Here is a 23,814-nt window from a genome sequence, read left to right as displayed (position 1 = left end):
GTGTGTTATGTTGTCCCTCTATTGTTTCACGAGAAGGTGTCCCCTTAATAGAGGTGTCCCCATCGTGGTGTGTTATGTTGTCCCCCTATCGTTTCACGAGAAAGTGTCCCTTTAATAGAGATGTCCCATCGTGGTGTGTTAAGTTGTTCTTCTATCGTTTCACAAGAAAGTGTCTCCTTAATAGGGATGTCCAATTACCCCTGCGAGTTTAACCCTACTCCAATTGTTATACGCCGAATTAATCATACGTCTGTGATGTCGGCACGTCACATCTTTTGGATACGTTTATACGGTAAATGCGGCATATAAATACGACATACGTCTAAATACAGAATTCATTAGGCCCTACTACTTTATTTTATATTAATATGTGCAATTTAAGTACAATACATGTACTTTAAAGTTTTGCAATGTCATTAATTCTTATTTTCATAATTATACAGTACATTACCTTAATGTAAAACGAAAAATGTTATCTTAAATTCAAATGTCAAATGTAAGTAGAATACAATCATCTTTAATGTTTTCACATAATCGCTATTATTAGGCATATATAATAATTGTAGATCTCTTCGTCTTTATTTTTACACTCATGCAGATATAGAACCTTTGGGACACCTATTATAAATCCCCAATCAGGGGACACTCCTGTTAAGTGGGCACTTGACCCCGAAGGTATTCCGGGGTTTTACATTTGTCTGTTTTGCTTTTTTATCATCAAATTCTGACTCGCTATTCCCATTGGATAATTATTTCGTACAAACTGGCAGCGTTTATTTTTGATTGGGGGCGCTTCTTTTGAAGATTCTCAACACATACTCATAACCACTATGCTCTGTGCTTTCACATATCAAGGATCTTGTAAATTGGTAGACGTCTAATATTGATTCATAATGTAAACATCTCTATTCAAATGATTAGGAAGCTAAGATGATTGAATAAAAGCGAGTTACCTGACACATATCAATGTGAGTATATTGTGTTGTGTAAACGTTTACAAGATGTAGAATAATAGCATGGATTGCATTATACCATGGACCTACTGTATAAATTAGACCTATAATTTATAGGTCCATGATGATGATGATCTATACGTAAATGGTTCTAAGTAGTAAATCAATGTTCCCTGTTTATATCTATCGGTATTTTAGCCTTTGTTTAGGGAACTGTTATTCTGTGTAGAGTTGATCTGGAATCTTTTAACCGGGAACCGTATAATGATCGGTTAAGCAGTTAATAAGTCTATTTTAGTTGGCAAAAGTGGATACGCCCTTCTAGTTCTCCTCTTTTGAAGAGTTAATGCATAAGTATCTGGATCTCTGCACGACTTGCAGACCAATGTTGACTTAACCCCAATTGTTGACATGCCTTTCCCCCTCTTTGACTGTTTCAATCATGTAAGTGGATAGGTTTTCTTCTGAGAGAAGGTCTATATTTACTTTCGCTGGAGATCAACACCCTTCATTGACCGAGGTTCTTTATTGCATACTTGTTTTTATAGTTAAGGGTTAGGACCGTAGGCCTAAACTTTTTCAAAATGGGTCAATTCAGATTTAGTTTCTCGCCCGGGTAAGTTGGTCTAATAAGCATAGTTATCGCTGACTTTAGTTGACAGGAATGCAGGACGAAACAACTTACCCGGGTAAATAACTAAGCCTAAACGGGCCCAATGTGAATGGCATGCCTGGGGTAGGCATGAATGTTCTATTTGTATCATCTATTAGCTTTTCTCTTTGTTCACGTCGACAAATTCACACCATCTTAGTAATACACAAAAGTAACCGAATGATAATTTGTGATTACAAATACAGGGATCGAAATTTCGCTCATATACACCCGAAAACAATCTAATTTAACATATACACTGCTTACCAACTAACCTAAACTCAGATCTCAAAATAATATTACCATTCATCAACAATTGGTATTGAAATGTAATTTCATCTCCTAGGTGATGAAATTATCCCTAGATCTATTGAAATGATTAGATGAAAATTTAAATGATATCAGAACATAATTATTTCGAGTAGAATGGAGAAAGTGGAGAGAAACATTATTTTATCGAAATAATCAAGTATAATAATCGGAATTGTGTTTCAATTACTGACCACAATTAAACTAATAATAGTAAGATAAAACGACCAAAACGAGGTTGAGGAATATTTTTTTGAATGACCTTTAAAAAAACTCCTTTCACTTTAAATTGTTTACAAACATTGCAGCTGTCACTAGATAGAGTCTGGCTGACTATCGCAAGTCATCTAGAAACAATTGTCTAGCTGTAGTAACTACTTTTCGATATGAACCTACTGACAGATATTAGACGTATATACAGCTAGAAGCGTTTCTATTTAACTATATATATCTATCTAGTTACAGCTGCAGAATAGGTGTCATTATATTAAACTAGGCCTAATACAATCAAGAGAATAACAACAAAACGAGGCTGGGATAATTCCTGGAAAGAAGAATCTAAACAATCTGCATCTTCAATGTTTTATCTTATCTTGCCAAGGAATTGGCAATTTTGATAAATGTTTTATCTATGTCTAAACAGTAGTATATTGTTTTGTTTTGTTTTTTATTCAATATATTACACAGAGGCGCCTCACAAGGTGGAACCACCTTAGCTTCAAGGCGCCTCAGATAACAAATACAATATTTTAACAACAAAAAAACAGAAACATCAATCAAATCTTCCAGAATTAACAAGAAATTGTTGTACATAATAAAACAATAAAGCATTTTCACAATTCGAAAGAAGATCGGATCAAAAAATAAAAATTTAAAAGAAAAATCCTTGGCTAAGACATCCTCAATAATTGAGTTAGCGCTTACAAGTAGAATATCTGTTTGTGTATTATAATTAGGGCAGTAACACAAGAAAAGAAGCGGATTCTCAACATTAAAGCCACAAGTACAACTTGGATTGTCCCGAAGTCCATGTAAAAATAAATGCGAATTGAGACAACTGAAACCAAGTCGGATTCTAGAGTGAATTTGTATATAAATAAGTTTTTTTTTTTTAAACAAGTTGGTTTTCAATAACAATTTTTTAAACTCCTAAAGAGATGAGGAATTTTTAATTTCGTTATTTAACTCGTTCCAATGTGTTATAATAGATGGGACAAAAGATAAACGATAATATGTGCTCTTACAAAATTGAATTATTATATTTCGGATGTTACGCAGTATATTGTTTATATTTATAAAGAATCAACTATATATAGCTTATCTCTAATCAGCTTTGTAAATGTAATATTCTGCTGAAGCGAATAATCATATTCATATTTTATATTGTCTTTGAATTTGAATAAATCAAAAATAATGTGAGTGAAAACAAGAAGGAAATGGCGAACAGATGCCAACGATTGATTATTAGTATAGCATCATAAACCGTTGGGGTACTCATTTTCCCATGTTTATAGAGTTCGACAACACCAAGATACATGATGTGATGCATACTTTTAATATGGTTATAGAGATTGTTCACTATCACCTAGGGTAATTTGGTCTATCGCTAACTTTGGGTGGTAGGAGGAATCAAATTACAAAGTAAATAACTAGACCTGTAAAGGCCCATTTGTTTTCTGTTTGTTAATCACGACCATCAACGTATATCAACATATATTTTACTTCAAGGTGATTAACATAGTTGATGAGAAAAATAGACAATATTTATAAAATCAATATTTCATTTAGAAACACTGTTGACATTTCTCTTTGAAATAAGAGCATTTGACATCATAAACCACTGTATAAATAACTGTAAATTCCATCCTTCCATTAGAATCGGAATACAGTCAAAAACCTTTATGATCCATAAGAGTATTCTGAACTATCTTTAGCAATTAGCAAGAAACCTACGCCTACCTTATTTTCTACAGAGTATGTGGTCGCCAATGATATGTAGCACTAAAATACCTTATACATCATAAACTCATTTTACTCAACGTTCTGAAGTCCAAGCTTAGTTTCCACTAGGACGCAACGCGATGGAACAAGCGCAATGTAAGCAATTTGACCAATCACAAGCGATTGATTATCCGAACTGTCGCTTGTCATTGGTCAAACCATGTCTTTGCATGTGTCCTAGTGGGAAACAAGCTTAAAACAGCACTACAGAATTAGAGTGAATATATTTGTGTTAACTAATTGAATAATGCCTCTTTAATTGAATGTATTGCTTCATCACCTGTCTTATTCAAATTAGGTTGGAATATACAAACAGGTGGTCGTAGTATCGAAGCGTAAACAATTGTAAACGATGTTTACTTTTAATGTACATATTGCTTATTGCCTCATCCTTTTTTCTAAATATCTAATATTTTGTGTCTAATGTGTGTATTTTTATGTTTTATTGAGAGCCCTTAATGATCAGTTCCATCATCGGGACTAGATATACCTAATTAAAGATGGTATTAAATTAAAAATTATAAATACTTTACGCTAAGACAATGGTCCTGGATCTAAAATTATCGACACTTCAAATGTCTATTGTTATATTATTCTATTCAATGGGGGTAAAACACAATAGTTCACAGGTTACACAAAGCATTGCACCACAGTAATTCATCAATCATTTTCTGTAAGCCAAGACCAAAGAGCCGCGCCAGGAATGCCTATAAATTAAATAAATCACTACAGTTACACATACAATTTTTATATGCATAAACATCTGTTTTATTTCCGTCATGACTTCTAAATAAATGTAGTATAATGACATCAATAGCAACAACATAATCAAATATAAACACCCTCAAGGCTCATCACGATTATGTAACTAATTTAAGAGTAATTAAATTGTCATGGAGCTGGTTCGATTCGATTATGATTGTGACTGTCTGATTAATTGAAATTTTATAGGTATACCAATTCTCAACCAAAAATATAGAACTAGTTGAGTACACTTTCAGAGTGTATAAAATAATAAATACTGTATTAATAGGACACATTATAATTATTTGCGTTTTTGTTACATCAAATACGAGAGGAAGTTCATCAATCGGCCTTTTTTTGAAAATACTTTTCCGCTTTAAGATTGAGATATTATTGGAAATATAGATTGCAGACATAAATATCATAATTAACACTAGGCCTATTTCAGTATACTTTATTGATGTTTACTTCTTGGGTGGGTGGCCGAGCGGTTAAGACAGGGGAACCGCAATTACGTAGCCATAACATCGGCAAGGGTTCAAGGCTCACTCGCTCCATGTTTCTGGTGGTAGAACGCGTCTTCTCGGATAGGGACTATAAACCGTAGGTCAAATCAAGCTCATGTGCACTTTAAAGAATCTTTCGATACAAGTAGGGGGTTACCCCGGTGTACTAGTACATCACAGGCACTGATCATAACAAACGAGGGTCCCTAAATGATCAAAACAGTGTAATGTGCCCATATATGGTAGTGATACGCCGTACATATGGCAGTGACATGACACCATCATGTCCATATATGGGTGCATCACATGTTTTTGTCACATAAAGTTTGATAGTGTATAGACAGAGCTTACGTTTAGCAACTAAAGTACGTTTCGATTGTGAACATTGATAAGCACATTTCTTTTACTTTGTATTTGACAATAAATCTTGAATTTGAACTTAAATATAGTACAGTATGATATTGGGAGACAAAGAATAATTTTTTAGAGGATGATAATTTGAAAACATTGTTAGAGAGTTCCAATTAATGTTATATGATTTTACATGATTAATGATAATTTGTTGGATCATTTCGCAAAAAAAGTAATATAAAAAACATGGTTTGAGGGAAAACATCGATTATTTACACACTCCATGTACGAATAGTTATGTTTTAAATTACAAAATCGATAACGACAATCCAATATTCTAAAAGCTAGCTTTCATTTAGGATAGAATGTGTTGAGTGGTGATGAGAGAGGTCGGGGTGTTCAGTGTTCCATTATCGCCATTCAGATATTACAAACTAAACTCATTAGATCTTAAACAACACTAGGCCTACTAATAATCTGATAAAACGGCACATGGCTCCATATGAAAGTATCTGTACAATACTGTTAATTAGTTAGTATAATACTGTCCATTATACAATTTGAATTCGAACACAAAAAATACCTACTGATAATGTCATATTGTACAGTTACTCATACATTAAAAAAATGTATCGGTAACTTATACGTAATTATGGGTTATAATTACATTTAATTTATATGGACCAGAGATTCCGAAAGAAATAAATAAAAGATTAAGTAATGCTGACACAATAGTAATGGTTGACAACCTGTCATCGATCCCATAGTAACTGTCACCATTTGTATTCTTGTGTTCTTCTTTTACTTTCGACGAAGCAATACGTATTGATAAAGATGATAACAACCATAAACACGGTTCCCTATATTGCAATTTAAAGTTTGGTTTCCACTTTTAAAAGACTGTATCAACAATAATGTTATATAGCATTAATTAAGGTAGCCTTTTATATATGTATTTTTTTTCTCTCTCTCGGGGTCATGGTGAGACATGTTTTTTACTTCTAATCATGACCCCAATGATGGAATTCTTTCTTATATTTATCTTTTCTTGTTTTTGTATTGTATTACTGTTTCTTATTGTTTATTATTCTTGTATTATTTGTCTTACCATTATTGAATCAATGTTTTTGAAGATGAAGAAGATGCAACGCAAAGGCAATACATCATATCATCGTCAAATTACTTTCACCAAGTTTAAGATTCTGTATAAAAAGTCTAGTGGTGTGACATAAAACGTTTGTCTTTTTGTTATCTTTTACAGGTCCTTCTACTGTCCAAATGATGATGATAATCACAGTAAAATTCAATGACCTCTAACACGTACGTACAATGATGTCGATGAGGTTAAAGCAATTCATTCGATTCTGTCTGATCGTACCTTTCATAAATGTGGTTTTAGGAAGCGTTGGATCATATGGAGACACCACTGATATCGTACTTGGTGTATTGCTGCCATATACAGGCTCCTGGCCAATAGGTTCAAAGATCGCTAGCGCGGCATCCATCGCCATCGATGATATTCAGAATGATCAGTCGCTCTTACCAAATCGATCTATCGGATATCTCTGGAACGACACACGTTGTAATGCTGGTGATGGCCTGTACGAAGTAGTTGATCTATGGTCTCATGGATCAGTGCTGCATCTACATGGATTCATCGGTGGCGGATGTGACAGTGTCTGTGAGCCATCTGGACTCTTAACCGCGGCCTGGGATCTTCCTATGATTTCGTGGGGCTGCACATCTTCATCCATGTCGAATAAGCTAAATTATCCTACATTTGTTCGTACTGTTGGTCCGTACTTTAGATGCGCACCAATGATTGTAGAGATTTTTCATCGTTTTGATTGGTCTAGAGCTGCCATTATTACTTCCAGCGAACACTCGTGGCAGTTAACGTCGTCAGAAGTTCGAACTCGTCTTGAAGACGCTGGAGTTGAAATTTCACAATACAGCAGTTTTGAACCTGGAAATGAACACCTAGTGTACGGAACTGAAGACACTCATTATACAACGTTAGAAAAAACTAAAGACGAAGCCAGAAGTAAGAATGTATTTTAATATAAACGTTGAATGAGATTTTGTTTACTCTCTGTTGAAATGACCATTACAGAATTGCTGTATATTCATATGCCTATACTTTTGATAACATACCGTAGTACATTATGATTATTAACCAGAGCTGCTGCTAATGGTGCACATGTCACCATCAGTAGACTTATTAAACGTTATAGAGTGTGATTTAACATGGTCGGGGCAACCTTGTGGATGCAGAGAATACTTAGTGCTTGTTCTCCACAGCTAGGTCCATATAGGGAGGCAGTATACAGAACACTCTCATACACACGTAAGCTTTCACAACGACATTTTGTTTAATTATATGTATTGTTTTAATGTTTTTTTTACAGTAATCTTATTGTTTGCATACGGAGGTGATGTCCGTGACGTCATGCTGTACGCTTATGATTTTGGTATGATCAACGGGGATTACATATTCTTCACCGTCGATTTGTACGAAAACTCGTTCATAGGAAACAATACGTGGATGGGAGATGACGGCAGAGATGACGATGCACACAAGGCATTTGGTAGCATTTTTAATATACACATACTTGAGCCTGATACTCAAAAGTATAGAAATTTTACAGAAGAGGTTAGGAGAAGAATGGCTATTACTCCGTTTAACGATCCTTTAGAAGATGATTCATCGGTAAGTTATGTCTTGTTATAATAACAGCATCTCGGAATTATATTCTCAACTCAGGAAGCTAACCATTTCATGCACGGAGTCATTATCGATCGCGGCATCCGCTACCGACTTTACCGACAGTGTAATTTTCATAGTATTCACAATATGCGATTATATAGTTAAGCTAGTGTCACTGTCACGGCCTCCTCAGAGATTTGAGAAATCAGATCAAGGGGAAATCCCAAAAATTCCCGTGACATCGGTGACACCGCGATCTCGACGGCACAGAAAGTGACGTGTATGCCATGTCACATTTAATTCCTGCTGTCAGGTAGACAAGATGCATTCTGTTATTCAAATACGTCACACTAAAGTATCATTGGTTAAGTACAGTTTTATTTATTGAGAAAAAAAGAGACAGATAGTCGTCCTATTGTGGTGTATTGCCTTTAATTGCTACACTCATATCAACCGAGATGAGTAGGCCTAGAGGTGGATTAAATGTAACATGCTTGAGGGTTGATGTAGTCAAAAATATACAGTAAGTTATGAGCTGTAGCTTGGTGGTTCACGTGCTTGCCCTTCCAACTACAATATGATCATGGTTCAATCATGACCTAAGCGCCATGTTGCACCGGAAATCGATGAATAAACTTTGATGTGTAATGGAATGAATGAATAAAATGTATTTTAATTTTATACAAAATAAACAAGATACATAAGTTTTATCGGTATTCGAAATATCGTTCTACCAAGTTCAATTCTCTCTTTAAGGTTGATGTACACGCCGGATTGCTTTACGACGCGATGTACTTGTACGCAGTGGCTCTTCACGCTGTTCTTGAAGCGGGAGAAAACGAATTGAGTGGATATGCTATAGTTCGTAAGTTGTTCAATAGAACATTTGAAGGTGAGTGTATGTATATTACACAAAAATACATAAAAAACAAGGCCATATACATGGCTGCAGTCGCGTGCTCAAATTTGAGTTAGTGTTTACCGACCGACCAACCAACCGACCGACCGACATAGTGAGCTGTAGAGTCGCGTGTGCACGCGACTAATAAGCCGTGTATACGAATTTCCACATACATAGTCTACTACCTCTGCTAGTGCGGTTTACTCGGGGTAAAAATACACGGCCTAGATTAACCAAGGGTGGATTCTCAACCTGGGATAAGACACAAATTATCTACTTTTACCTAAAACTCGTCCTGGTTACGAGTTCAAATCTTGTCTTTACATCGACGTGTATACAATGACAAAGTGTAGTAATATAATAACTATGGGTTACTCACTACTTAATGCTATATAGACAGAAGGCTATAGTCATGGTTATCGTACCGTTCTTTTTATGAATGTAATTTCAAAAAGATTTAAATTTATGAGAGAAACTGCTTTGAAGCTTTACTACAGACAAGAAAACTTGGTAAATTCACATGTCTCATTTACGAATAATTATTGCGTATCAAAAAGTTGCCATAACTCAAACGTGATATGCAATAAAAAAAACCTGATTTCCGCAGTTACTATTAATGAGTACATGACGGGAAGCACATATTGTAAATTATTATGTACTATTTTATATTAGTAGTGCATAATAATGAATATGAGTAATGCAAATATGTGTATATACTAATTACAAAGTCCAAATTATAATTAACAATGAACCCTTTTATCTACAAGTATGATTACATTGACTTTTCCTCGGAGAATATTGTCTAGAAAAATTTAACATTGATATTTTCGATCGCCTTTAATTTTCACGATCGTTGTTCAATCATGGAAGTCGCGAACATTAAGGGTGGGCAAAATTGGGCTTTCTAGTAAGGAAATACAATTATGCTTCCTTAAGTAATAATGGTATTATTAGTATGAATATGTTTAAATTTTACAAACAGTTTTTGTAGTCTGCACCTATAACGACAATGGCCCGTTTCTTTAATCCTGCACTTACCTAGATACAGGACTAAAGCTATTCGAGGACTGTCCAAGAATATGGACCAATAGCCACGAAAATAATAAGAATGTTTTTTTTAATTACAGGAATGTCTGGAAAAGTTACAATAGACGAACATGGTGATCGTATCCCAGACTTCGCTCTACAAGATTTTAACGAAATTAGTGGTTATTTTTACGACATAGCTGAGTACTATTCGGATTCTTCAGTATTCCAATACAATGAAAATGTTGTTATTATTTGGCCAAGTGGATCTACCGAGGTACCTAAAGATCACCCAGACTGTGGTTGGAACAACGAATTCTGCCAATCAACAATAGGTTAGAACTCTTTTTAACTGTTTGTATTGTAATAAGGTAACAGCACAAGAGGAGATATGGCTACGGCAAGGACGAAAATGAAGAACTTGACAATAGTATAAAAGAGCCGTGGTATATATGGATTTGCAACAGTGTTCTCAATATTACTACAAATGATTGTGAATCTTAAGAAACGAAAGAGATTGATTATTTTGAGATGTGGCGCTGCAACAGGAGGTCATTGAGTGACAACACAAATGATGGTTCTTCTATAAAATTAATATGGACTTAATTTTTGATGACATTGTGAATGAAGGACAATGCAGTTGAAAACAGATCTTCCTCGGGAAATGCAGTACGGTCTCGTTGAACGGTGGCGTTGAAGATAGAGAGATGTTGAAGAAAATGTCTCCAATAGGAATAGGCCTACTGCAATTGATTTGACATCAGGAAAAAGTACATGGCGTACTTCTGTGAGAACTAATAGCAATGCCATCTGGCCAACAAGAAGATTAATAGTGATCTTTTAAAGATAACACCCATTACTATTTTTCTCTCTGTTTGATTCTACTTCACTGATTTAAAATTGTATGTCATTGATAACTTTTTTTAATCAGTTACCAAACATTATTTGCAGAAAAGGAGAGTCAGTCTTCACTGAATTGAATGATCGTTTATATAACTGTAACGTAATAATAAATTAATATCTTATTTTCTGCCAACAGATATTGCGAGTCTTGCTGGTGGATTGGTCGGTGCAGGTATAGCACTAATATTAATTGCAGTTGCGACTGTAAACTATAGGTAAGTGAAAATGCTAACCCTATCACAATGATGCTGGCCTTATATACGAAGGCAAGCTAATTATGAAATCAATAACTCTACCCTCTAATGTCACTCAGACAGTACTGATCTTATAACTCTTTCACATCACATGAAAAAGTATGAGTTTGCGCACATACCAAACTCTGGTGTTGACACCCAGAATGTAAACTTCAAACCCCCGCTAGGTCACCGCTAGGTAATATGAAAGGGATATGATTTTAACATTTTTAATTTCAAATAATAGGCGAATGAAATATGAATCCTCCTTGAAAGACATCAACATGTGGCTGATTGATTACAGTGAAATCGACTTTCCTCTGAACAAGTCAAGATCTATTTTTGTAAGTTCTAAGTTCTGTTTTTAGTTTTGCATAAATGGTTGGTCTATGAACTATTTTATAATGGTATACATTTATAAACGATAAAACATGGAATTTGTGTGACCAATACAAACAATAGATACAATCACTACCGTAACTTTCAAAACTAGTTAAAATCATTAATGAAATCTATTATAAGATTTGTATATTTGTGTTGCAAATCTCTAAACATTTTTAAACATTTTTCAGAGGTCTCATTTAACAAGTAACTATTCTTCAAAAAACATATCGAACAAAAGTATAACAACAGGAAAAACGCAAGCTATTGAAAATAGACCAACGTCTGTACAGAGCGGTATGAATAGTTCACTTTTTGGTGGAAGCCAGAAATTTTGCAAAGTCGGCTACTACAAGGTAGAGAATAAGGTTTTATTTTTTCAATAAAAGTGCATAAATTGCAATGTGGAGTTGTAGCTCTGGGACACCACCTTTTTAAGGAGATAAGTTTTCAAGAAACGAACGAGCCAAAACATTTGTTAAACACTGCAGCCTGTTACGTAACATTATTGGGTCCCGAAGGTGTCCCTGGGGATTCTGCTGAAGTTTAAACTATTTTGTTTAAAAGGACAGGCGGAGCTTTCGATTTACGACGACCAACCTAAATCATGTTAGTTGATTGTGCGCATGCTGAGATATTGGGATTGGGGCGTGTGTCCTCGTTCCTCACCACAACACAGATTTGATTGTTTTAGGTCCAGACGACGACCGACGTCACATCGATTGACCTGACCTAGGTCGGTCGTCGGTAGGCGTAAATCGAAAGCTCCCGAAACTTCAGACTACGGTATTATTATTACGGTACATGGAATTACTTCAAGTATTTGTTAACTGTTACTAATAATATAAATAATATGTAGGACCTACTTTCTTTAATGTTTAGAATTTCACCAATTCATTCATTTTTATTAAAGGGAAACAGAGTAGCAATTAAACAAGTAAGAAAATCAAGTATAACAATAGATCGAGAGTTACTCGTTGAGATGAAACAGGTATGTAAAAATACAGAAGGCACTACAAGCGTAGCTGAACGCATTGACAAGCAATTCACCACAAATCGTATGCATTTAAATGAAACAGACGTACATTATCAACAGACAAAATATTAGTCTCATTTGACTTTGCATTATGTCTTCATCACTTTTGCCAGGACTGTTCCTATAAAATGAGATCATGATTGTATAGGAAAAATATACGGTATAAGTATACGGACCTACCACTTTTTCTTGGAGAAATACAAAATGAATGCTTATTATATCTGCTATTGTCCTAAGCGAGTGAATATCCAATCAGGACTTGATATTAAGAAATCAAGTAGAAATGTCCTAGTTCGAATCTCATTTGCAGAATTTCTTCTTTATCTGTGTTTACCATTTTTGTTTTTCTTTAAGATGATAGATCTACAACATACTAACATAAATAGGTTTGTAGGCGCGTGCACCGTTGCTCCTGACATCTGTTACGTCATGATATATTGCAACAAAGGCAGTTTGGCAGATGTATTGGAAAACACAGACATTTCTATTGACGAGAATTTCAAATTGTCCTTCGCTTCAGACATTATTCAGGTGAATACCGTTATTCTATTCATCAGGTAGTTTCTAATGCATCATATCTAATTACTATGTCGAATTTATTTTATTACCGATTTAAAGGGTAGACCTACATCCAGGTTTAAAATAGTTGAAAAATACAGAACTTTTTCACAGTGAAATCAATCATGTTATTTAAAAATGATACTAAAAAGTTTTGTAAAATGTGTTCTATAAATTTCATTTCGATAATCACATTTTTACAATAATCGTAGGCCATCGGAAATTCGTTTACGCTTGTAAACATTCTTGTAGCACAGACGATGATAGGAATAATATTATTATAGGCCTATGTATAAATGTAAGCGCCTCAACTTCACTTAAATACTTTATCCCTGTAATAATGCATATCAGTATTATGGTTATAATTCGTTCTTTTCAGGGACTGGAATTTTTATCTCAGAGTCCGATGAAAAAACATGGGAACCTAAAATCTTCAAATTGTGTCGTGGACAGCCACTGGGTTTGTAAATTGACTGATTTTGGATTAACTCAATTCAGAAAAAACGAAGAAATCGATACCGAAGAGGATGAAAACATAACTTGTAGACGTATGTATAAAAAATGATCTTATTAGATAAAACATATCTATTGTTTGGAGGATGAAAATTGACAAAATATCGCTCTTAACATTTAGAATGAAAGAAAGAAAGTGTGAAGTCTGTTAAATATCAAAATACATAGAGCAGTTTGAATTCGGAGAATTTCAATTGACAAAATACGGCTCGCAACGTTTAAAAAGTTCAATGAAAGAAATAAGATAGAAGTCTTCTAAAGATTAAAATAATATTTGAAATTTCCAGTTTGCAATTTTAGAGAATTTCAAAATACCTCTCCTAACGTTCAGAAAGTACAATTAATTAAGAAAATATAGGAAGTCTGCTAAAGACTAAAGTACTATTTAAAAATGAGAATTTAAATTGACAAATACTTCTCCTAACGTTCAGAAATAACAATGAAAGAAAATATAGGGAGTCTGCTAAAGATTAAAATACTATTTGAAAATTCTAGTTTTTGGAGAACTTCAATTGACAAAAGTCTGCTAAATATTAAAATACTAGGCCTATTTCAAAATTGCAGTTTGCAGTGTTATGGATATTTATATCTTGCTTACACTGCTAAGCTATATTTGTGCCATCCGAATAGGCCAATTTTGTTAGCTACACCCATTTCTAGATATTAGACAAATATCACTTAAATGCTTTGCTTTATTAGAGTTATTCTGGACTGCCCCTGAGTTATTACGCTTGAAACCTGTTCTGGAAGTTCATGGTGACGTATACGCCTTTGGGATTATTCTGCAGGAGATCGTCCTCCGGACTGGGCCGTTTACCAGCATGCTGGAGGTTGTGGAACCAAAAGGTGAAATATAAGGTTAAATACGATATGGCTGAAGAATAATAATCTTACTATTGGTATATGGCGTTCCAAATTTGATTAAAGTTTCAAGTATATCAAAATTAATGTAATTATTTTCGGCAACTTTATTCGCTTTTGTGGAATTTATATTTATAACTAATTCACATTTTAATTATAGATATTATCGAATCAGTCAGACTGGGCACGGTCCCGAATGTACGGCCAGTCATTCCTGTCGATGCATGTAAGAGACAGATGTTACACTTGATTAAATCGTGTTGGGATGAAGAGCCGACAAAAAGACCAACTTATTCAAAAATTAAATCTGAACTTAAAAAGATTTCTGGTGGCAAGTATGTTTCGCTTTACAACGATTAATTATTTTTGGTTCTAAATACTAAACAACATTAAGATACGCATCTACATTTAAATATGAGACTTAAGCTCTGTCTACACTATCAAGCTGTGACAACAAACGTGATGTGCCCATATATGGACATGATTATGTCATATCACTACCATATTTAGGCACATAACACTTTTTAAAACTAGTTTTATAGTGTAGACAGAGGTAGACATAGCTTTAGACTATTTACTTACTTGTTACTCAGTTTTTGACTTGAGGAGAAGCATAATGGTGCAATGTTGAACTTTGCTTTAAAATTATTGATTGTGTTGCAAGAAATAACATAGGACGGAATGAAAAGTATTTCGCAATTACTTTGCTCTAGGACAGAAACTTAGTTCATAAGAAAAATAGGTAAAATACACAAGCAGGAGATGATGTGTATCACACTCTCGAGATTAACAGCAGTTATGACATGATTTCACAGAATACTATATACATTATAGGTGGTCTCAATGTGAAGAGCTATTATTATTTCTAGGCCTACTGTACCTACGCATATAAATGATTCTTTCCAGATCAATAAACATTGTTGATAATATGATAAGTATGATGGAAAAATATGCTAACAATTTAGAAGAATTGGTTCATGACCGAACATTAGAACTTGAAGAGGAGAAACACAAAACAGATCAACTCCTTTACCAGATGCTACCAAGGTAGGCAGAGGTTGTAAACATTTTTCCTTGATTAGGGACGGTGACTAGTAGTATTGATTTGGCCTACACAATATAAGTTTATAATAACTTTAAATACAGTACCAAAAAGAACACACCACTTTGCGCAAACTTGTTTAACTTATTTGAATATAAAATTTGCTGTACATGCGCAAAGTCTAAAATAATAATGATGCAATAGTCTAAATGCAGTACAAACTAAAAATAATCGGATACCACTTTGCGCAAACTCTTTTATACTTTTTATAGAAAAGAAATACATGCATTTTTTTCTCTCTTTTTTCATAAATTTGTACAGATCTGTTGCTGATCAGTTAAAGAAAGGTTTACAAGTGGAGGCTGAGTATTTTGAAGAGGTTACCATCTATTTTAGTGATATTGTCGGATTCACGAAGCTAGCATCGGAGAGCACACCTTTACAGGTTAAGTAAAATGATAGAATGTGGATTAAAGAGCTGATCATAATTAATGGCTGCGTTATTCGGATTATTTTTTTTCCGAAGACAAATTAATAAGGTACTTCTTCAGAATTTGTCCATTCATTAATTGTGTAACACAATTTATGTTTTTAGGTGGTTGCTATGTTAAACGATCTTTACACAGCTTTTGATGATGTCATAGATAACTACAACGTCTACAAGGTAACAAGTTTTTTGTGCACTTAGTAATGTAGGCCTAAATATACATTTTCTATACATTGTAATATTAATAGACGAATTTTCATAAAACTCTACAATCAAACGCACTATTTATAAATTATACACAATTTAATTAAAAAACACATGAAAACAAAACCCTTACAACTATTAAACTAACTTAAAAAAACACCTTTATATTCTGTAGGTTGAGACAATTGGAGATGCATACATGGTAGTATCAGGATTACCAGAAAGAATTAATAATCATCATGCGGGAGAAATAGCCGGTATGGCCCTGGCGTTACTAAACAAAGTGAAACACTTTAGTATTCGACACAGGCCTGGGCATCGCATGCAGTTACGAGTTGGAATTCACTCAGGTAGACAACGTAATATAGTACAAATAACGTAACATAATTACTATCATTATTAATCAATTGTGGTTGGAAATAAATAACCAAAATGACTAAACCTCTCAGAAATGACAACAATTTTAGGAAAAACTGTTTTTTCGTTAGAAAAAATCTTGATAGAAAGCTAAGAAAGACAAACTGCTATTATATACTTCTGTCAAACAACACAATTTAACACTGTAACTTTCTGTAGAAGGAATATGGCAGGCAGTTTCTATCCTACTCTGTTTTGGAGGAATAAAATATAAAAAAATCTTTGTTTATTCTAGGCTCAGTTGTAGCTGGAATTGTTGGACTAAAGATGCCAAGATATTGCCTGTTTGGAGATACAGTAAACACGGCTTCTAGGATGGAATCAAGTGGTCTAGGTAAGTGTAGGAACATCATTATTAAAATTAGTACAGTATAATAGAATAACTATATTGACAAAACACAACACCTTTTAAATAATTACAATCCGTACTTTACTCAATTGTGTACGGGCCGTATAACTGTTTGTAATCGCTATCACCATTACCAAAACTAACAATATAATACCAACTAATAGTATAACACCTCATCACCTCCACCAATAATACCATACCACCAGCGTATGTTACTATCGATTTCTATTGCTATTCAACCACGAATTCAATTGTTTTTATATTTCAGCAATGATGATCCATGTAAGTAGTGCAACTCACGATGTTTTGAGCAAATTTGACACTTTTAATATGGAAAAAAGAGGAGAAATAACAGTAAAGGTATGTAAAATAACCTGTATAACTTATACACTTTATCACTACCACGACCGCCTGCCACTACCGCCTTCCACTACCATTTGTCGCCTTCCGCCTACCACTACCGCCTTCAACTACCATCCACCATTACCGCCTATCACCACCACAACCACTACAACTCAGACTACTTAGCCTAATACTGATTTTTAGTAACATTCTTAAAAAGCTCTCTAATTTCCAGTGTAAGCACACTTTAGTAGGTGTGGTTGCTTTTATCAATCAATAGGATTTTACTTGGTAGAGTTTTCAAATGTTGCTTTTGTTTGTCTGGGAACACATCCATTGCATACATGATTTATTAATGTTGTATTAAAAATTAGGCAGGAAAGTTAGTGTTGTAATGGCAATATTTTATTATTACTGTACCCGTTTCATTTCAGGGAAAAAACCCATTAACAACGTTTTGGTTGAAAGGAAGAAAAGACGGTTCAGAATTTGAGTTACCGGAGATCACTCTTGCCGCACCATCACTTGATAATTGTGCCACCGTTTAGTATAATTGGGTAATGCCCTTATCTTTAAAAAAAGTGTTCGACGTGATTACCTTGAAAAACAAAACCAAAACATTTTGATAAAGAGAAGAATGATTTGAAAAATGTATTTTTTTAGATAAGTGGAGATTGCTTGCAGTGAACTTCTGAATTAAAAACAAACTAAAGTTATCGTTGTTGAGGTACTGTAATAGTAGAGAGTAATAACGTTTTCATGTAAATATCCATAAGATGTGAAAATGATGGAGCGACCTCTATTATTATATTGAATTTTCCAATCTGGTATTTTATATTTATAGCGACCTCAACTATGACAAACTATCAACGTATGTTTGTTGTAATTTTTAGCATAAATATTTCGATGTATCAGTTTTTTTTTATCAGAACTTTGAATTGAAATGTGCAATAAATTAAAACATTTGGGTTTTTTTGTGTGCTAAGGCCTAATATTAAATAGATAATAGGCCTCTACTACAATTAATCAAAGGGCATATTTATGGATAGATTTGAGATAAGTTTTTGTAGATTAACTAACAATGACGATACCAATTTGGTTACAACGTACTGTTGTTTTGATAGAAGATCTTCTAGTTTTAAATACATGTGTTGCTAAAATGTGTGCAATAAATTAATATATTTATATACGTTAATATTTCTTGTGGATTATTATGTGTTGTGATATCACACCCGCATGACATTCATAAGAAATAACTCGATTGCAATTATAATGTTACATATTAGTTACCTATGTTATGTATTGGTTACGCATCAACGAATACCGATCCCGGCATTAATGACTGGTGGTGGTACCATTTTACCATAGCACAGCGCAAGAGCAAAATACTTTACATGAATTTAAGAGAGCATCGAGCTCTGAACAAAAAAAAAAAAAAAAGAATTGCTGGCCTGGGGCCGGCTAAGACGAGACTTAATTTAATCTCATCATGTACGACATCAATAAAGTGAAATAAACTAAACATGATAATTGTCTGGTTAGATTACAATAGAATAATTAATTAAGTGATGATACGTGAGATGGAAATGGATGTGTGCTGCTGAATGAGGATTTCAAACAAATGACGTCATACGTATCATCATGGCAGAACATGATTAGATAAGTTTAGTGAATTGAGAGTATCATTGGCGAATTCTCTGATACAGTTTCACATGTAACCTGTATCCTAGAACATAAGCCTAATCTAAACGTATACAGACGCCACATGTGATACATATTATGTTACACTGTATTAAGCTCTGTCTACACTATCAAACTCTGTGACAAAAAATGTGATGTGCCCATATGGATATGATGATGCCATATCACTACCATATTTGGGAATATCACTACCATATTTGGGAACAAAAGCTTGCGGTAAAACTGTAAGTTCAAAAAGAATAACAGGCTGCAATAAATTGTCAACTTTCTTTAAAAAAATATAACGTCGATAGCACCCTATAGGTGATTATATGTATGCAAGACACGATGTAAATATAACATGTTTTCTGGATAAAATAGAGACAAAATGACATGGTTACACCAGAACGCTCACTCTGCGTAACATCTTGTTTTAACCCGTTGCGTGTGCGATCGATGTAAGGGCCTTTTGAGCACAACATCGTTGAAGAACCATGCAGTAAAGGTTTATTGCACAATTTACTATTTATTTTTACTGATTTATTTATTTCCTTTAATTATTAACAATAAAATGCAGAAAATATGACATTTCTAAGTCAAATCGCATGCTATTTTTAAAATGTAGCCAAAATGGTACAAAATCAATTAAATTGAACATTCAACGTGCTATTAACCCAAACCTGAGATTGTGGTCACAGGTTTGGGTTAGGCCTCAGTAAAATTCATTTTTGTATAAAAAAAAAAAGATCAACTTTCCAACGTAGCTTGGGGTGGTACTGTGATGACACGTCGTGAAAATTACAACAGAGCATCAATGGAAATTTCCAATAAGTGCTAATAATTTGTATTTATTATTATAATTATATAATTATCAGAAATTAAACGATACAATCCACTCAGTTATCCACTCTCAATATAACAATTTATTTACAATATAATCACAGAAAAGAAACACTTATCGAATAAAATAAAATCCATTCATGATAGTTATGATTGAAGGATATATGTAAACATTTTAAGGAGAACGAACATAAGTGGAGATTGGCTGTTGTTCTTGGCGAGGATCTGGTCCAATCAATGCGTTTTTTTTCACCGGATCATTAGCTAACTACGTTTGGTAATTTGTGCGGCAAATCGATATTACTTAATGGTGTTCGAAGACCGTGGAAGCTAGCGTTATTAAGGTTAGAGTGCCTCTTGCGCTGGCCCGGAGCGAATCGTTTTTTGCCTGGGAGCTTCGCTGGTTAAACCAAAACAGGTAAGGAATTATAATTTTTATAGGTTTAATTTTATTGCTACAACGTGCTTTGCACTCTCTAAATTAACGCTGTTTTTGTTGTTCAAAAAGCTAAAAATATTTGATTTCTAAGAATATTTAAACGTCAAGACTAAAAATTTCAATTAGGCCTAACACTTAATTGGATAATGTATTTCATTTTTCATACACATCATAATTCATTGTTACCAGCCTCGATAGCATATTGCATCTCTCTCCGTTAATGTTATTCTTCGTAACACTAGTAGAGTAATTTGAAACAGTATAAACTATGACGCAACAACAATAATATATGAAATATATTTTCACGAAATTAATAATCAATCAATAATTCAAAGTAACATAATATAATATGAGCCTCCGTATTTTTCTGAACGAAATAAATCAAACATTGGCGCGAATTTATTATTCTGCAGCCGACCGATAAAATTCACAACATTAGCTATATAATAATCTTTAATTACAGCAACATTTGTAGCATAAATGATCGATGGCATTACTGATTGACATAAATATTACATTATGAGTGTCGGGGTTTACACTCCTATTCATTGTAAATGTCGGGGTTTTACACTACTATGATTAAAGTAATGTTACATTTTTGTACCGTATAAAACTGGCACGGTATTTGAACTTCATACGTCATTGGGGCTCCTTCACGACTGTTTTATCTAAGTTTAATATAAACTAAAAAGAACAAATCGGTAGTAAGAAATAAGATAATTATCTCTGCTCAGCTCCTTAGATCTATGTTACCTATGTGGCCATATATAGTCAAAGTCAATGAATTTTCCCGTGGGATAATATTTTTAAATTTAATTGAATATTATGTCTATATCAATCATACTGCAATATGACCACAAAAATGACAAAAGCATCCGTGCTTCATTACCATGCATATAATCGTTATTAACAGCGCCGGGTGTTTCCATTTTTTATCGGCCTAAATTTAGGCTGAGGAATTATGATTTTATGGAAAAACGTGTATGGAGTTAAAATATGCAATGCTGGTAAAGAATATATATAACTTATATGACGTAATACACTGTATAATCATAATTATAGCTGTCTATTCTACCTAAAACAGAATTACAGCTTTGTACACTGCAATAACAGGACCATGTGAATCAGAATTGTATTAGCATCATTAGTAATTTCGGTTATTACGTTTAAACCACTGATATATATGCAAGAGATAGGTTATTACATTGTATATTTACGTTTTTTTCGTTTTCCGCTACAAATTGATTTACAAAATTGAAGTTGACATTCAGTAAATAGATTGAATCTGGTGAGCAATCAATTGAAATTGCCTCGTTTCGCCTTCGCTAGAAACAATTTGTCGATTGCACAAATCCGAGGAGCTGCTCAAGAAATCGAAATTGGTCATTATACGTCAATCAGAGTAGCACATTAGGAGAACAGGTATTCATCTATGTCTCCAGTGAAGGAGCATTACAGACGTTCAATTCCCATACAACTATCTGATTTAATTGTATATTGGAATGTATATAATAATATATTTATATTAAAGTCTAGAACATATTACTGTGAAGTAGCCTATATCTTTCCACTGAGAAAAGCATTACGTGGAATTCCGCATACACCAATTCTATTTGATAATTGAAAGTTATGGATATATTTATATTGAAGATTCTCTATTAAGGGGACACCTTCGGGAATCTGCAAAAAAAAGTTTGGTAAACATATTACTTATTCGTTTCACAAAAAAGTGTCCCCTTAATGCGGGTGTCTACTGAATAGTGGTTCCCAAATGAGGTATTCCACTATGCTATTGAAGTTGGTACTGTAAACGTAAATTGGCTCGGAATAGCATAATTTTCAAACGCCAAATCAGCCTCGCGTTGCACAAAAATCTCAAAATGAACATGCAATAGAACCATTATTGAATATAACGTATAAGTGCATTAGAACGACTAATATTAAGGGCCTATTGAACGACACGTGGTACGTACGAAATTAAAAAAATAAGATGGCAAAGACACATTCAGTTGGGTGAGTAGGCAGACGTGCAATTCTGTACACATAGATTGAATTGTGATTATGATCAGCTACAGTAAAAAAGAAATGCATGATGCCATAAATACTCAAATATTAGAATATTGTATTTTGACTAAAAATGAATATTCAGTTATTTTTTAAGTCCTAATCTTACGTCATCGATCATCTAATTCTAAAACCGTATATAACTGACTAATTAACACGTCATCAACATTATCTTTCTAATTCTAACCATACATTTACTGGTTGTTTGTGTATACGTAATCTTTATTGCTGACCTGGGAATATAGATAGCCTATTCGGAGACCGACGTAAAGCTATATTTTAGAATAACACAATTCTTACCACTTTACCTTGTATTTTTTAATTAATTAAAATACTAAAAGATCCAAAATGAGGGAATGACTTCTATCTATGATTTAATAATAATTTATATTGATGACGATGAAGGCGATGATTTAAAATAAAAAATGCAATGTCATTTCAATTCGAATTCTCTATACAGAATTAGATAGAATTAGAGAATATTAAATCAATCGCAGTTACAGTATTTTCAAGTTTTGAGGATTATCAGTGCTACATAATATACGAAACCGTATTACACTACTACTACTACTCTTCCCAATTGCAGACTAATCATTTGTAATTATTCGTTACAAGGTAAATACATTACAACCGGCTTCAGTAAGTCAAAAGTGTCGTGTAATCTATTTAAACGATAGATTAATATACTCTGGTGTTATAACTGACACATTATCCAGAAAGAATGAGCGGCTATACGATGGTAATAAATATTATTTGAAGTACCATACTTGATAATACATTATCTGTGCAAGACCAGGTAGTTAATAAACGCCATTGATGATTGATACGCGTAGCATAGATAGGCCTATTTAAATTATTAATGGAACTTAAATAGGTCTATTTCAAACAGGTTTTCTATTATATAGTCTGGAAACTTTTATCCCTCTTCTGGTAATTTTGTTTGGTATTATTTAATGATCTACTATGGTACAAAACATATCTAGAAATTGTAAAATTTTGACAATAAAGTAGACTTGTATCTTATATCTAGGTAACTGTACGTAAGTCATACCGGATTTATTTCTAAATCTGACTTGACTTGACTCACCAAAACACGGTAAAATAAAAGTTGTACATGATATAACTGGTACACAAGTTACCGTACGTGAAGAATTAAGAAATTGAAATAATTAAGGAAAATCCATCAAGCTGAAGCCCTTTGACAAAAACACTTCGCATCATTAAACGCTTCTGTTACTTCAAATTGAAAGGGGTTCATAAGATTATATGGGTTATCAGAGACTATAATGCAGTATTTACATCAGAATATTATATC

The 23,814-nt window shown here is 33.6% G+C and overlaps 3 protein-coding genes across 3 annotated transcripts in view; all 3 read left to right on the top strand.

Annotated features, from left to right (window-relative positions):
* LOC144842956 (putative RNA-binding protein 18) overlaps nt 1–23,814 on the top strand; it is a 122,748-nt gene that overhangs the window by 81,289 nt on the left and 17,645 nt on the right. The gene's annotated exons all lie outside the window — the stretch shown is intronic.
* Nucleotides 6,849–9,307, top strand: LOC144843274 (atrial natriuretic peptide receptor 3-like). The gene is made up of 3 exons (XM_078700068.1): nt 6,849–7,560; nt 7,925–8,226; nt 8,980–9,307. The coding sequence occupies exons 1-3, from the start codon at nt 6,849–6,851 to the stop codon at nt 9,196–9,198; spliced, it is 1,233 nt and encodes a 410-aa protein (XP_078556194.1). The 3' UTR covers nt 9,199–9,307.
* Nucleotides 10,266–18,576, top strand: LOC144842941 (atrial natriuretic peptide receptor 2-like). Its single transcript, XM_078699558.1, has 16 exons — nt 10,266–10,485; nt 11,190–11,268; nt 11,534–11,630; nt 11,859–12,023; nt 12,581–12,658; nt 13,058–13,234; nt 13,641–13,809; nt 14,474–14,620; nt 14,796–14,970; nt 15,542–15,682; nt 15,999–16,122; nt 16,273–16,341; nt 16,544–16,718; nt 17,021–17,119; nt 17,403–17,494; nt 17,911–18,576. Exons 3-16 carry the CDS (start codon nt 11,538–11,540, stop codon nt 18,022–18,024), a joined length of 1,818 nt encoding a protein of 605 aa, XP_078555684.1. The 5' UTR covers nt 10,266–10,485; nt 11,190–11,268; nt 11,534–11,537; the 3' UTR covers nt 18,025–18,576.

Source organism: Antedon bifida, chromosome 5, assembly GCF_963402885.1.
Source record: "Antedon bifida chromosome 5, ecAntBifi1.1, whole genome shotgun sequence".
NCBI lineage: Eukaryota > Metazoa > Echinodermata > Crinoidea > Comatulida > Antedonidae > Antedon > Antedon bifida.
This window is presented reverse-complemented; position numbering and strand designations above follow the sequence as displayed.

Excerpts from the sequence above, each read along its gene's own strand:
- LOC144843274 (XM_078700068.1), top strand. The coding sequence starts at position 6,849 with ATGTCGATGAGGTTAAAGCAATTCATTCGATTCTGTCTGATCGTACCT. Across the intron at positions 7,561-7,924 it reads AACTAAAGACGAAGCCAGAA|TAATCTTATTGTTTGCATAC; the intron begins GTAAGAATGTAT and ends TTTTTTTTACAG. Across the intron at positions 8,227-8,979 it reads CTTTAGAAGATGATTCATCG|GTTGATGTACACGCCGGATT; the intron begins GTAAGTTATGTC and ends TCTCTCTTTAAG.
- LOC144842941 (XM_078699558.1), top strand. The coding sequence starts at position 11,538 with ATGAAATATGAATCCTCCTTGAAAGACATCAACATGTGGCTGATTGAT. Across the intron at positions 12,024-12,580 it reads GCAAAGTCGGCTACTACAAG|GGAAACAGAGTAGCAATTAA; the intron begins GTAGAGAATAAG and ends TTTTTATTAAAG. Across the intron at positions 14,621-14,795 it reads GGAGGTTGTGGAACCAAAAG|ATATTATCGAATCAGTCAGA; the intron begins GTGAAATATAAG and ends TTTTAATTATAG.